The sequence below is a fragment of the Capra hircus genome, chromosome 11 (assembly GCF_001704415.2).
Source record: "Capra hircus breed San Clemente chromosome 11, ASM170441v1, whole genome shotgun sequence".
NCBI classification, from domain to species: domain Eukaryota; kingdom Metazoa; phylum Chordata; class Mammalia; order Artiodactyla; family Bovidae; genus Capra; species Capra hircus.
The window spans coordinates 93540934-93557249 of NC_030818.1; the positions used below are offsets into that span (position 1 = coordinate 93540934).

At 36.2% G+C, this 16316-nt stretch overlaps 1 protein-coding gene across 2 annotated transcripts in view; it reads right to left on the reverse strand.

The window, feature by feature from the left end:
- RC3H2 (ring finger and CCCH-type domains 2) overlaps positions 1-16316 on the reverse strand; it is a 52020-nt gene that overhangs the window by 15221 nt on the left and 20483 nt on the right. For both annotated transcript variants that reach the window (XM_018055731.1, XM_018055730.1), the window contains exons 5-10: positions 12497-12672; positions 10049-10249; positions 9458-9590; positions 9226-9344; positions 7877-7989; positions 2069-2377 (exon numbers count right to left, since the gene is read on the reverse strand). In XM_018055731.1, coding sequence (XP_017911220.1) covers positions 2069-2377; positions 7877-7989; positions 9226-9344; positions 9458-9590; positions 10049-10249; positions 12497-12672 — 1051 coding nt within the window. The remainder of the gene's footprint in view (positions 1-2068; positions 2378-7876; positions 7990-9225; positions 9345-9457; positions 9591-10048; positions 10250-12496; positions 12673-16316) is intronic.

The window sequence follows — 16316 nt, forward strand, 5'->3', positions numbered from 1 at the left end:
CTGCTTTTTCCATTGACAAGACCCTTCCTTCCTAACTAGTCATACTTTTGGAATGGTTCAGGTGTCATCACCTTACCACTGAAAAATTTTCCACAATTAACCTCAGAAAGAATTATTGCTATTTTTCATGTTTTAGTAACACTTGGAACATAACTCCGCTGCAGTACCTTTCAGCATATATTATATCTGTTTACATCTGTTTCCGAAGCTACACTGGAAGACACTGAGAGGTAGGGAGTATATTTAGTTCATTTTCATTAACTATGCCAACTGGCCTGATATGCGGCACACAGGAGAAGATTTACAATTTTTGAATCAATGAATAAATGATTTATTTACTTAGATTTTCTTATTCTTGAAAGTTTTTAAACACTGAGATATAATTTACCCTTGCAAAGTGTACAATTCAGTGATTTCTGGTATATTCCCAAGGTATATTTACCATCACCATTATCTTGTTCTGCAGAAGCATTTTCATCAACTCTCTAAGAAACTATTCATTAGCATCTATTTCCCATTCCCTTGTTCCCCCAGCCACAGCCTCTAGCAACTACTTATCCACTTTCTGTCTCCTATGGATTTGCCTATTCTGGACATTCACATAAATGGAATTCTACCATAATGGCTTTTGTATCTAGCTTCTTTCACTTAACATAATGTTTTCAAGGTTCATCCATATTGTAGTATGTACTAGTACCTTACTCTTTCATGGTTGAGTGACATTATGGTTTTACAACTTTACCTTGCCAAAATTTTTAAAAGCTTATTTCCTAAGCATGTTTAACACAAGGTATCCATAATCTGGTGCCAAGGTACACATCTAAATCTTCTTCCCATACTTCTCCCAGCAATATAATATTTCCCTGTTCTTTGATCCAACTCCAATATTGCTTCACTTATGTAAATGCTGTCTCCTCCATTATGTCATAAGTTTCTTAAAGGCACAGGTATACATCTCATGAATTTTCAAGAGTGCCAAAAGCAGAGCTCAGAATTAGTGTATAAGTAACATTTGCTAAACTAGACAATGTTCTCTCTCTCTTCCAAGATCTCTCTGAGGGAAGACTATAAGAATCATTTAATAAATTTCCCTATCACATGGTAACTACAGAAATAAACAGTATAGATGTCTACCTATCCATTTATTATTTGAAATCACTAGAAATTTACTGTGTGCCTAGCATAATGCTTTTTCCCTATATGGCATACAATAGATACTGACAGACTGTTTACGGGCAACATAATCTGAGTGTGTTTTACCTCAGACTTTAAGCCACTAAAGAATACAAAAGCCTGAGACATTAGAGGTGGAAGTAACGTTTCAGATAATGTGAAATTTTAAAAACTTTTTTCTTAAAGTACCAAAACCTTTCTACCAAAGTAAGTCTTATGCTGAAATCCCAAACAATAACAATAACAACAGATGCAGATATTTAGTGAGTGCTATGTGGCAGGCACTGATCAAAGCATACTACAGTATTAAGTCATTCAGTTCTCACAATCAACATACCAGGTAGGTAGTATCATTATATCAATTTTATGGATGAGTGAACTGAAGATGACAGATTAAGTAACTGGCCTAAGATCAAACAGCTAGAGAAGAGTGAGCCAAAATGAACCCACAGAATCTAGCTTCAAAGATTTCTCTCTTAACAACTACGCACCATTACAGAGCACAAAGTTGAACTGTTCTAATCAAAACAGGGCTGGAGGCTCAAGCATCTCACCTGCTTACGTTTCTACTTAGTTCCTTTCTGGCACCTCTATGGACTCAATCCTAAAGTTTAAGGAAATAAGGTATGAAAAATTCAATTCTGGTTCCACTTCTTCAGCTTACAGTTGAAGAAAACACCCATAGTTGAAGTGAATTTCCAAGGTGAGAGGGCTATTCAATTGCAGAGCCAGGACTAGAATTCAAACTCTTTTTCGTATTTAGTGCTATCTCTACTACATGAAATAATCTGCGTAAAAATTCTGATTACCTGCTTTCCCTCAGGATAAATAAAAATACTCAGGCAATTATAAACAGGCTAAATTACTCCGGTAAACATTTTTACCTACTACTTACTTTTCAGTTACAGACTCTACTGAAGGCCCAGCAGCACTCTGGCCATTGGCGCCAACCTTCCCCACTTTCTTCACAGTCTCCAGAGCTCTTAAGGTACTGTCAGTACTACGTGGAATTAGCTGGGAAACACTGTTTTCTGCATTTGAAATTCCATTTGTACTTGGAACAATTTTCCCCGTTGTTTCAGTACTTCCTATGACAGAAATGACATTTCCGGCTGTGGTTGTGACAGTGTTGTTTACACCAACTTTATTTAGAAGAGGAAACGTTCTTACAGTTGCATTGATCTTTTTGTTCCTTAATCGATACCTGTTTCAAAAACAATAAACATATCAGTAAATATTTCACTCTGACCCTAAGTTAAAAAAAAAGGTGGGGTGGGGGGGGAGGTGGGCAATGGGAAAAATATTTCAAGGAAGGAACAGCTTTGAAAAAACCTTTATTCAGCTAAATATCAAATACTATCAAACTCAATTATAATAGCTGGCACATTAAAATGTATCTCTTATATATATATATGTATACATACAACACATATATTTAGGCACACAATTAATATAGCAAGAAAAGTACACATGTATTCACAAAACATTCTGAGAGAGTAGGAAGAGATCTTTCTGAAAAACTCTGTATACCTGGAATACAAAATACACTATGTAAAAAATGAAAGGAACCAATATCAAATTTAGTTGGAAATGTAGATGAAAAGGTATGCAAGATTTGAAAGAATTCTCTATTGTTACCAAGTTGTTAAAGCATCAGATAATTTTAAAGAGATTAAAAAATCCAAAACTCATTCTTAAACTCCAAGATATATAAATTTAGTATTATATTTTTCAGATTAGTTTATGACTAAAGTATAAAGTATTTGGGTTAAAGATTTTTCTGATTTTAAAGATCTTTCTTTAAAAAAGTTTTTCTGATATTAAATTTGGGGCTGATGTAACACTCTAATACATAAAGCAATTTGGTCCTGGATTCAATTTAAGAAAATTTATATCCACTTGTACAACAAAAATTTCATTATAGTCCTAGTGAATGTTCCTGCCAATACTTTAACGTGGTAAACAACTATGTTACATGAATAGAAAGATGACTATACACATATGGGGCCATAATTACATATAACTAAATTAATCTGATACCAATGTTATACATAACCAAACATATGGTAATTAAATATAAACAGTGTTGGTGATGAGCAATGCCTTCACAATAGCTTCCCTTTTAGTCTTTTAGTATCTATAAACAGCTTCATTATTCAATCCTCCTCCCCCTCTCTCCCATACTCACATGCTGACAGAAAAAGCAAAGCTCAGTAAAGACAAGTATTCCCAGACCAGACTGGCTAAAGGTGGAGTGACAGAATACAAAGTTAAAATAAAAGCAATAGGTTGTGGCCAGTTTACACATATCACCTTACAGATCTGGGGAACCAATGATTACTTCTTGAAGAAGGAGGGTAACAGGCAAACCTATATTTTAAAAAGGCAATTTGGTGGCATGGAGGGGCCTGTGCTTTCCTTAACATACTGCTCTGAAACCTGCTCTGCATTCTTCACCTCAGGGGTTCCTGTACAAAATGCCCAGCTGCTCCTTGTTTTCCTTTCTCAAAGGATAAAGCTCAGATATCCTTAAGATTGCTCTTGTAGGTGAAAAATAAAGTCTTAATTGTGGGTCTCTTAAAAGAGAGAAGTGATGAGAAATAAAACCTTAACAAAAGAAAGTAAAGTAAAAGATAAATAGGGATGCATACTGGACTTCTAGCATCCAGGCAGCTAACAACTTAGACTTGGAATCTGGACCTTACAGATGAAAAAGTCAACTACTTTCTATTCCTTTAAAGCCATCAAGGAGCCCCCACAAGCATTTGCTCCCTGCCTTACCAAGTTTAGAATCCATTATCTACCATTAATTCCTACCTTAAACTCCCTTGGCCCAATTACCTTGTTGAACTCACCTGGTAAAGCCCCAATCCAATTTGTTACTTATTCTCTTATTCTGTGCCTGCTCAAGTAGGTGACTGTTGCTAGAGGAAAATCATGCAATCATGCTGAGTAGATTCATTTCAAAATTATGATCAATCACTTAAAATGGCCAAGCAATACATTAATATACTTCTCTACTTAAGTTTCATACGTCTAACATCCTCTTCCCTTTCACTCTCCATAGCCCCATCATAGCTGATGATACTGCCTCCCACTTAACAGAGAAAAGATGACACCACAGGAGAGTTACTTATCTTTCCACCACTAATTCCACCAACCCTCCTGCTTCTGTAACTACACATTCCATGTAAAATAAGGGATGAAGAGCTACTGTTCTGAACTCAGGTCAATCTTTCCACTCGCACCCCAGGCCCAAGCCCATTTGCCTTCTCAAAGACTTTACTCCTATAATCATCTTTTCTTCTCCAGTCCATCAACACTTCATTCAGGTGTCTGATTAAATGTCATAGTCTCTGGGATCGCTTTCCAGACAATCTCATCTAAAATACCTCCCCTTTTCAGTCATTCTCTTTCTCCTTACTTTGTTACTTTTCTTCATAGTACCAATCAGTACCAGGTATTATGTTTTCTACTTATTCACTTTATGTTGGTCTTGTCTACTACAGTGTAAGCCCCATGAGAGTAAGGATTTTGCCTTTTATATTCATCTGTCTTTAGCACAGTGCCTGGTGCACACTAGGTGTTCTATAAATATTTGCTATACGAATGTGGAGTAAGCCTTAAACTTCACATGGCCAAGAAAACTACTGATTTTCTACCCCCAAGCATTTCTTATCTCAGTAAAAGACATCACTTAGTAATGAAGGCCCCAAACCTTGGAGTCATCTTTGCTTCTCCTCTTCTTTATACCTCACATTCGACTCATTAGTCAAATCAGCTCTACTTCTAAAATATATCCCAAGTCTGGCTATTTGTCATCAGCTCAATTACTATAATCCTAGTACCAAGCTACTAATCTCATGCCTGAACCACTGCAGCAGTCCACCATGTAGTTACCAGAGTAACATTTTTAAGACAAAATTAAAATCCCATTGTTCCATTTGAATAAAACACTAAAATGGCTTCCGAAACAAAAGGCAAACTCTTTGCCAGTGTCCACCAAGCCTGTATGATCTACCCTCGCCTAACCTGTCCAACATTATCTTTCTCCATTCTTCTCATTCTCCATCCTCCCACCACACTGGTCATCTTTCTGGTTCCTGAACTTGTTTCCATCTCAAGCCAATTTTGTTTACACCTCAGACTTTATAGCATTTTATCAGTAGCTAAAATTATCTGTTTACATGTTTAATGTTTCTCTTTTACCACTAGAAGTACCTCAAAGAAGTACCTAGTACTTAACCATTTTTAAATATATTTGTTGAGATGGCTGACCTCAGGCTTTTGTCACTCTCCAGAAGGCAGTAATCCTTGAGAAAAGGATTCTGATACCCTATACTCTAAAATATATTCATACAAATATTAAGAGAGATCTGGGGCATTTGGTTAGAGATATGTACAGTAGAGAAAGCAGGCTGGAGTAAAAAAATTAAGTTAAACAAATATTTGCATTCAAATTCTTCCTGGGACAATATGTGAGTTAAGAAAAAGGATCCATCCTCAAAAAGTCTGAGTTGGGTAGCAACATGCATTTTTTTTAACCAACAGGATAATGACATCTTCCACTTCCTCAATCCTTTGTATTATCCTGTTTCTCCTTCTTTTTGTTTAAGAGCAACAGAGTATGAAACTGGTTGGAAATATAAACTGTAGATTATCTACTCTTTCAACATAAACATACTGAGTTTACATGTCAGATACTTGTTAGGAAAATATAAAGATGAGTAACCCATAAATACATGAAGTCCAATGAAAATACACACAGTAAGTAAATAACTGCAACACAGTAAGCAAACTGGCAGTTATAAAGTTACCAGGTATAGGGTACTACAGAAGCACAGGGAAGGTAGCAACTAACGCGCCTGGAAGTCACAGAGGTTTTCAGATGGAAGATGCTATTTGAGTACAATCAGGAATAGGAGCTCTCCAAACAGAGAAAAGGAGAGTATATGATACAGAGTGAACACACGTACAAAGGAAAGAAGAACGAAAGGAAGTGTATAGTAGTAAACTGGATGTACCTTAAAAAAGGAACATAAAAGGTGGAGTAAGGCTGGAAAGCAAGACTGGGCCCAGAACCAGCAATAATATAATGAGAACATGATTTTACACTTACTTGAAAAATAGAATCTTGGTTGAGACACAGGGAGATGCATGGAGAAAGCTACATAGCGTAAAACGGACAAACTGGGTAAACACACCCATGTAAAACATTAAACACTGCACCTGGCACAAAATTTGACCAATTAATTTGGCTTATTTTTACTACTACTATTTAAGTTCAGGCAAGAAATAATAAAGTTCTAAAGTAGGACTGGAAATATAGAATAGGAAGCCAATTTGAAGATATAAGATGGAAAATGGATTTTCAGGTGGGCACCAGTTCTGAGAATAATGGCAATGAAATCACACAATTTCTTCTCCAACTTTTTTAAGTTTAAGGGCTTCCCAAAGGAGGTCTCCTAAATGGGGAGCACTGCAAGATGAGGTAAAAAAGGTAAACCAGGGGACTTCCCTGGCTGTCCAGTGGTTAAAACTCTGTGCTTCCAATGTAGTTGGCAAAGGTTTGAATGCTGGTTGGAGAACTAAGATTCTACATACAGCATGGTGTGGGGCTAGCCACCCCACAAAAGAGGAGGCATAAAGTAGATGACACAGAGACTCGCAGGCCACAGAGTAGATTTTATATCTTTATCAACGGGGATTCCTAAGCTTCTCATTATCTGCAATGAGCCTTAAATGCAAAGTTCCCCCTATTTTGTCGGGAATAATGGGGTTGAGGGTAGACAACCACAGCTATAAGATAACTAATTAGGAGGCAACTATGAATCAAGGAAAGGGGATGACAGGTTAGACTATAACGACAGAAAGAACAAGTAAGAGTCAAGAAACATACAGGAAGCCGAATTGACAGACTTGACTAAGACAAGCAAGTGAAAGCTGACAAAGATTATTCCAATAGCATGGCATATATAACTGACTGGACAGAGTACACTTAGGGAGAGTAGACAGACGGTGTATACAAGAGAAGACATCAGTATATGAGGAGAAAATTAGCTCAAATTGGATTTAAAGTATCTAAAAACAAAAGAGAGATGTCCATTAACAGTTGATATGCAGGCAAGATATTCAGTAGAAAGGCTGGAATCAATTTTTGGTGAGATCTCAATGATGAATGTTTTGGCTGAAAAACAAAACAACAAAAACTTGGACAACATTTATTACAGTTTATCTCCATTTACTTTTATGTCTGGGGTAAGTGGACATAGAAAAAGGGATTACCTATAGGACAAGAAAGAGGGAAAAGAATGTTAAAAAGACCAAAAGCCCATAAAAAGAAAATGTATCTGCTTTACCATTTTACCTGAGACTCAGCTGTTACCCTCAACAGAACCTGAGTAAGTAAGACTCCAAGCATAAGAATATCTTCATTCTGCACAGGTGCTTAGCAGAAACATGGATTCTAGCTCTACAACGATCTAAAATTAGATTCCTGAATAAGGTTCTAAATCACGTTTTAACTATGCTGCCAGAAGCAACAAGGTATGGTTTCAAAAGTAAAGGTTATGTTTCAACCTACAGAATTCCATGATGTGGACTTAACTAAATCTTTGAAACTCAACACAAACTTTGACTCTACATGACTCTTTCATGATGACCAAAAATTAAATCCAAATAAAATAGAGTTCTCTTAACTTACTTTTCAAGCTCTTCCTGAGAATGGGCAAAAGTACAATTTGTTCCTCGTGGACACCCTCCTTGTTGTCGCAAATCTCGACACATGCTGGTCTTGTATTTGCTGTTTGGCTGAGGCTACAAAAAGAAAATCAATATGCGGATAAATGAAGACGTCAGCTCTCCCTGGCTCCTCGGGACGCCAGAATTCTATGAGGACACCTCTGATTCCTTTCGATTAGACAATTCTCGTGCTGACGCAACTACCACTGCCCTGTTTCCTGTTATGAGTTACATGGCATAATCACGGGCTGACATTTTAGATGTTCCTTCTGAGGATCATCAGGAACTAGTTCAAATGCTGCACTACTTATCTGTCAACAAAATGGCCACAAAAATAAAAGATTTTTTCATCAAAATTCATTGATGTCTCAAAATTATATCAAATCAAGGAAACAATGTCAAAAAGCATTAAAAAAGCTGTAAGCTTTGTCCACTTAAACGTTCTCAGGAAAAGGAAGAATACAACTTACTCAAGAAGTTAAAATTTAAGAAACACTAATTTTACTTGTCAACTTCAGAGTATAACTTTCTTCCAAGGGTTGGTGCTAAGTTCATACAAATAATGAAGCAAAATATTAAAATATCATGACTGTTATAATTTGCATCAAACTCTAAGACATCATTGTTATTTCTGTGACCTTAAGATGAAACATTCATCTTTTAGCTAATATTTGAATATTATAATGTCTTCTAATAGAATAAGGACAGAAGAGTGGAAAGATCACTTTGGAGTAGACTTGATCCCAGTTCTGTCACTTACTGCCACCATGATCTTAGATATGTTATTTAACCTCTTTCAACTTCAACTTGGGGACAGCAACTGCCTTGCAGGTGGCTGTGGGGATTAGAAATAATCTGTGTAAAATATTGAGACTGGCTCATAGTAACTTAATAAATGGATGTTATTATTAGAATAAAGGGTTTTACCTTAAATAACTCCTTCAAAAGTACATTGAAAATACTTTATTTCCACACATTTACAAATATGAACTCACTGGAATGGCAACAAATGAGAAAAAAGTGACAACTTCCCCAAATTAAGAAAAAATCAGGCAAAATATTTGGATGGAATCACATCTATAGCCAGTCAAAAAAACTTGCCATGAACTCATATTCAAGATAGTCCCCAAACTATTGCTGTACTATGATTTATGGGGTACACTAAAACAAGATTCTCTCAAAAGAACAGAGAATAAAAACTTATGTGACATGGCTGTCACATAAGGAGTCCATTAACCAAACAGGCTGTTAAGATGTTCAGCATGCTCCATTAGAAATAAGAGCAGTCAGAAGAGAAATAACTTTACTTACCTGAGGTGTCTCATGGCCTTTTCTACTATAATTTTGTATGAAGTCTACCAGGCCATGAACCACTGTTTTAACAGCTACCATTGCATTTTCTAGCTGCTCCCAAGTTGGTGAAACAGCATCTAAAATAGTCCGCCAAGAGGATGAGATGAGGAAAAAAAATTCGTTAGCAGTAAATCTCTTGTGTATAAGAAATCATTTTTTAAAAAGCATAAGCAATTATATTCTCACATACCTGGATTAGGGTCTATGTTTGCAAGAAGCTCTAAGTGAGGCCTCAATCTATTTAAGTTAGCTGGGTCACCTGTTCGTTGCAAAACAATTGTCAATTCCTGAACACTCTTTGCAAAGGATTCTGGAGACTGCAGCTAACATAAAAACAAAATGAAAAGGTTTTTACAACACATCTATATTCAAACGCTTTTATTCAGTCAACATACTGAATAGGTTTTCAAGTGTCTTCAGATTCCATAGTAGGAGTATCAATGATGAATTAAATTTTCACCTCAGAATCTGCCCTATGAAATTCATCATTAGACACTTAGAAAACGTATTTATTAGCTATCTGGTGTCAGAATACAGATAAATGACAGACTTGGTAAGCTAGGCTGTTTTTATGTCAATAGCTGTATTTGCTTCCCTATCACCACCCTTAGTTTATTTTGAAAGTTAGAAAACAATAAAAAAGAAAGAAATGATATCTATGAGATATTTATATGTAAAAACAGGAATCTCCCAACTGGTTTTCTCTTTAGTTCCCTCAGAAGATTCAAATATTCATCAAGATTACCAACAATGCAACATTAGCATCTCTAATTTCACAAACCTTATCAATGATCGACTGCATGTGTGATTTATGCGCCAAGTCACCATACAGAAGTGAGGACCATTGCTCAGGTGAAATACGGAGTCCTGCTTCCATAGCAATATGAACAATTTGGGCATCATGTTCTCTGCGTAAAGCCTCATAACTGCGGAATTCCTCCTTTAGCTGCATCAGGGAAGAGTCTTCATCCCGTTTGGTAACCTAAAAATAGAAAGGAGGAAAAAAAACCCCATCAGATTTGCTTTGCTCTCACCACTCCCCCAACCAACTTTTTTTTTATTTTAGAAGGGGGAAGTACCTATAGCCTATCAGATACGACATGAAGAAGGTACAAAAAAATACTCTACTTACTAAAAATCCTTAGAAGACACTATCTAGGACTTTCACAGTCGGAGAGAAGTCAGGGCCTGTCTTCAAAGCTCAAAGGACAGACTAACTCTTCTGTGAGGAGCTAATGTTAACTGGTGATATTAAATTGAGGCCAATCCTCATTTACCTCCCCCAAAACACTAGGGTCCTTAAGAACTACACTAAATCTACTCTGCCTGTACTCTAGAAATGGAATAACAAAACCCAAATAACAGCACATCTGTTTACAATATGGTTTACTGTGTATTTTAAGCCCACTGATGAGACCTACTGCTTAGAAAAAAAATTCTTTTCCAAATATTACTGCTCATTGACAATGCACCTGGTAACTCAAGAGCTCTGATGGATTTGTACAAGAGTAATGTTTTTGTGCCTGATAACACAACTTCCACTCTGCAGCCCATGGATCAAGGAGTAATTCTGACTTTCATGCCTTATTATTTAGGAGATACATTTCATAAGGCTATCGCGGCCATAGATAGTAATTCCTTTGATGGTTCAGGGCAAAGTAGACTGAAAACCTGTTAAAGGATTCACCATTCTAGATGCCACGAAGAATATTCGTGATTCATGGGAATAGGTTAAAATATCAACATTAACAGAAACTCAGAAGATTTCAGCTCTCATGGATGACTCTGAAGGATTCATGACTTTAGTGGAGGAAGTAACTGCAGACATGGAAGAAAAAGCAAAAGAACAAGAATTGAAGTGGATCCTAAATATGTGACTGAATTACTGCAATCTCATGATAAAACTTTAATGGAGTTGCTTAAGATAAGCAAAGAAAGTGGTTTCTTGAGATAGAATCTATTCCTGGTGAACATGCTGTGAAGACTGTTGAGATGATAATAAAGGATTTAGAATAATACATAAACTTAGTTGAAAAAGCAGCAGCGAGGTTTGAGAGAATTCACTTCAATTCTGAAAGAAGTTCTGCTGTGGGTAAGCTGCATGCCACAGAGAAATTATCTGTGAAAGGAAGACTCAATTCACGGGGCAAGCTGCACTGCTGTTTTAAGAAATTGCAACAGGCACTCCAACCTCCAGCAAGTACCACCCTGGTCAGTTAGTCATTAGCAATGATGTAAGGAAGAATTATTAATCTAAAACATAGAAAAAAGAAACCTAAAAGACCAGAGGGTGGGAACACTCATCCAACCACCAGGGTACAGGGTGCCTCTTGGGTAGTATGAAGATCTATCCACCTGAACTGTAAAGATGTATGTATTATAAGTGGCTTGCAGAGCCTGGCAAGCTCATATTTTCATCATCAATTAACCTGTTACCTCATACTAAGCAGTGCACACACACACAAAAAAACCTCTTTCTGCTTATATCTTTGTCACTCTTGAGCTATAAAATCAGCAAAATAGCTTAAATAAGCCTTGGTTTCAAATCCAGAAGTTTTACTTTTATAGAAGCCAATGAGCCTTTCTATTCCAAGTCCTTGGTCCCTTTGCTCAAGACCTCACCAGCAACCTATATTCCTGTGTCATGCAGAAACTTTAAGGATTCAGCCTTCTTTCCATGTCTCTCAGTACCTGTCATCACCCATAAGCCTAAGACAAGGAAACTACATTTTGAAATAGCTTAGGGTTCATCCCTACCCTCTTTGACAAAAACCTTATTATCTAAATGCACAGTGGGCAATTCTCAACTTTTACTCTCCTGTTGTCCCCCCAGGACAACATCTGGGCTACCCTCAGTTTAAAGGCTTTAATCTAAACACAACAGAGAAAGAGATAAAAATAATAATGGGGAAGTTAAAACATGTGCCTTCTTTCATTAAGTTTTCAGTATGGTTCCTGACTCTCTTTTAAGGTGATAAATACAAATTAATTAGGCTTCTTCAGTTCACTTTTACTATTCCAAGAGTCAAGTTTACCAAACTTGTTTCCTCATAGTGTTGCTGATACCTTCACATTATGTGTTCTTACACCCACGCATAGCAACATTATACATCTACAGTATTAATAGATGCAATAAATACAGAAGGAAAAGTCTCCTTTTTCTCTTTTATTTCTGGGGCCTCTAGACCATTCCAGGCATGCAATGTTTAGATGGTTGCTTGCTACTTACTTTAAAACAAGAAGCTCGATACAGTAGTTGCACAACATGACCAATACTTGTTTTTGATGCCTGAGGAAATCTTGGTTCTAGTCTTTGCACAACAAAAAGTACCAGAACTTTCCTTGAGAGAGCAGAACCATCTTCTAATGCCAGTAACACCAACTTCAAAGCCTCTTCTTGCATAGCTATAAGTAAAGAACATGAGTTCATGATAAATGAGGAGCCCTGCAGATCATGCCTGTCACAGTCTTCTTTGGCTATTAGCTTATGGGTGGTTCATTATCTCCAGTACGCAAATACTTAGCACAAAGAGAGAACATCACACATACACAAATATAGTTTACTTAGAAAGTAATCAAGCAAAAGACGTGTCCTACTAAACAACCAATCAAAATACAAGCAAACAGGTTTTAAACAAAATATATCCTCTATAGCTTTGTAATAGTCAACTAGATAATCATAATGTTGAAGTGAAAAAGGTTCTTGTTTATAAAATTCACAGAGCTACTCTGACAAATAACATGTGAAGGACACACAGTAGTCTTAAAATAAATAGTAATTTTTTTAACTTGAGACTGTTGCTTGCCTGTCAGAATTATTCTGTATATAATTTAAAAGTGGTATTAGCCACTGGATGCAATACCTAAAGGCATCAATTTGTGTTGCTTTCCAGTCAGGGAGGTAAAAGTATAATCTGAATCTAATCGTAAGGGGACATCAAAAAACCCCCAAATTAAGAACATTCTATAAAATAACTGCCTGTATTCCTCAAGAATAGCAACATTAGACAAAGAAAGACTGAGGAATGGTACTATGTTAAAGACTAAAAAGAGGTATGACAGTGTCTTCCCTGACAGTCTAATAGTTAAGACTCTGCGTTTCCACTGCAGAGAGTATGGGTTCAATCCCTGGTCAAGGAATAAAGATCCTGCATGTCACATAACGGCTGTGACAAATAAATACATGACATCATCTTAGACTCAATCATAAAATGAAAAAATTAATGCCATAAAAGATATTGCTGTAATAACCAACAAAACTGGAATATAAGTTTTAACAAATGTTAAATTTTCTGAATTTGATCAATGTATTGTTTTTAATAAAAAAGACTTAAGTGTAAGCACTAAAGGGGGCATAAAATAGGCAACCTACTCTCAAATGGTTCAAAAAGGAGAGAAAGTGAACTATATAACAAATTTAGCAAAATATTACAAATGAGTGAATATGGATAAAGAGTACAAAGGAATTCTCTGCATTATTCTAGCAACTTTTTGGTAAAAAATATACTGGTTCTCAATGAAAACAATGGAACTGAAAGATCATCTAGAATCTAGATTAAAAATCAAAATCCTTTGTTTTTCAGAGTGAGACATCAAGGCTCAGAAAAGTTAAGTAACTTGCTCACAATCAGTAAGCCACAAAATTATAACTAGAAACAAGGACTTTTTAAAAATTGAGGTAAAATTCATATAACATAAAATTAACCATTTTAAAGTAAACAATTCACAATGTTGTAAAACCGTCAACTCTATCTAGTTCTAAGACATCTTCATCATCTGACAGGAACTCAATAACCATTAATCAGTCACTCCCCATACCTATGACCCCTACAGCCTCCAGCAACTACTAGCCTGATGTCTGGTTCTATGGACTGACGTTTGTGTATGCAGAATATGTGACCTATTCCCTGACTTCCTTCACTTAAAATAACATTTTCAAAGTTCATCCACATTGTGGTATGTATTGGTATCTCAATCCTTTCTATGGCTAAATAATACAGTATTTATAAATATACCACATATTGGTTATCCATTCATAAGAACTGATGGGACTGCTTCCACCTTTTGATTATTGAGAGTAACACTGCTATAAATATTCACACACAAATACTAGTTTGAATACCTGTTTTCAGTTCCTTTGGGTATACACCTAGGAGTGGAAATGCCGGATCATAAGGTAATCCTACATTTAAATTTCTGAGGAACCACCAAATTGTTTTTCCACAGGGGCTGCCTCATTTTACATTCCCAAGTTCCTAACATCCTCGATTAACACTTTTATTTTCCACTTTTAAAATTACGGACAACCTAGTGGATATGAAATGGTATCTCAATGTTGATTCTGATTTGCATTTCTTTAATGACTGATGACACTGAGCATCTTTTCATGTACTTTTTTGCCATCTATGTATCTTCTATGTAGAAATATTTATTTAAGCCCTTGGCCCATTTTTAAATTGTGCTATTTATTATCTTTTTGTTGTTGAGTTTCAGAACACAGGATATTTGATAACTAGTCTAGTGCTTCTTAGGTTTCCATGGTGGCTCACTGTTAATCTGCCTGCAATACAAGGGATGCGGGTCCCTGGGTCAGGTAGATTTGGAGAAGGAAATGGCAACCCACTCCATTATTCTTCCTGGAGAATCCCATGGACAGAGGAGGCTAGTTAGCTACAGTCCGTGGGGTCACAAGAATCAGACACGATTTAGCGACTAAACCAACACACCACCTAGTGCTTCTTAGATAAGGTAAATAAACATGAGGAAATATCCACAGGTGGCATTCTCAAATGATATATAAATAGGGAAGATCCTCTGGAGAAGGAAATGGCCACCCACTCCAATACTCTTGCCTGGAAAATCCCATGGACGGAGGAGCGCGGTAGGCTACAGTTGCTCACGACTGAGCGACTTCACATTCACTTTCTATGGATTTTCAAAATTATTTTTCAAGTTAACTTTGTATTATGTAAAATAAAACATATACAAAAGTAGAAATAACATGCATTCATAATACAGCTGCTGCCAGGAAGGGTTCATCTACTCATTACCCACTTCTCTAGTTTGTTCTAGCTGGAGTGGTTTGAAGTAAATCCAAGATAACATAGCACTTTATCCTTAAATAATTCATTATGTATTTCTAACAGGTAAGCACTTAAAAAAATTAACATAACACTATTACCATGTCTAAAAAAATAAATATATTTCCTTGATATCATCTAATATCCAATCCATGCTGAATTTTCTCCCACTGTCTCAAAATTTCCTCTTACAGTTGGTTTCTTTGAGTAAGCAGCCAAAGTCCATAGGTAGCTTTTGGTCTGTATGTCTTCACGCTTAATAAGAAAAACCTATACTAGTTTCTCACCAGTCTCCCACCCTCCCATTTAGAACAAAATAACTGATTGCAGAAACAATCATTTTTCTAAACAATATCCCACATTCTCAATTTCGCACTTTTTTTTTTTATGGTATGCCTTTATCCTCCTTATTTCATGTAAACTAGAGACTTGATTAGATTTGGAATAAGATTTTACCTTTTGGGGGGGCAAGCACACTTCTTATTCTGTGTGTCATATAGGTATATAAGACCTAGATGTCTCACTTCTAGGACTTCCCTGGTGGCTCAGACGGTTTTTAGTAATATCAAGACTCATCAGCGGGTTCAGGCCTTTTGCATTTACTAACTTTTCATCTACTGGTTTTAACAGCCAAGAGTAATTCTTACCTAGACCCATTAATTCACCTGATGTGATTTTTCTAACTTTAACATTTTTTTTTCTAAATTTATTAGCTAGAACTCTGCTAAAGGAGAAACTTACCCTCAAAATTCTGAGAAACTGTCCTCGAAAGTAACTTAAAAAGGCAGAATAAGCATGATTTTTTTCTATTCCTTTTCCAATTTTTAGCATAATATGCTGGTGGTGTAGCAACTGCCAAAAATAACCAATTAATTTTTTCTGTACTAACATTACAAGATCACGGATTTTTACACATTTTATGTTTTTTAATTCACTTTAGTCATTATTCATTTGGAAGTTCAAATTTTC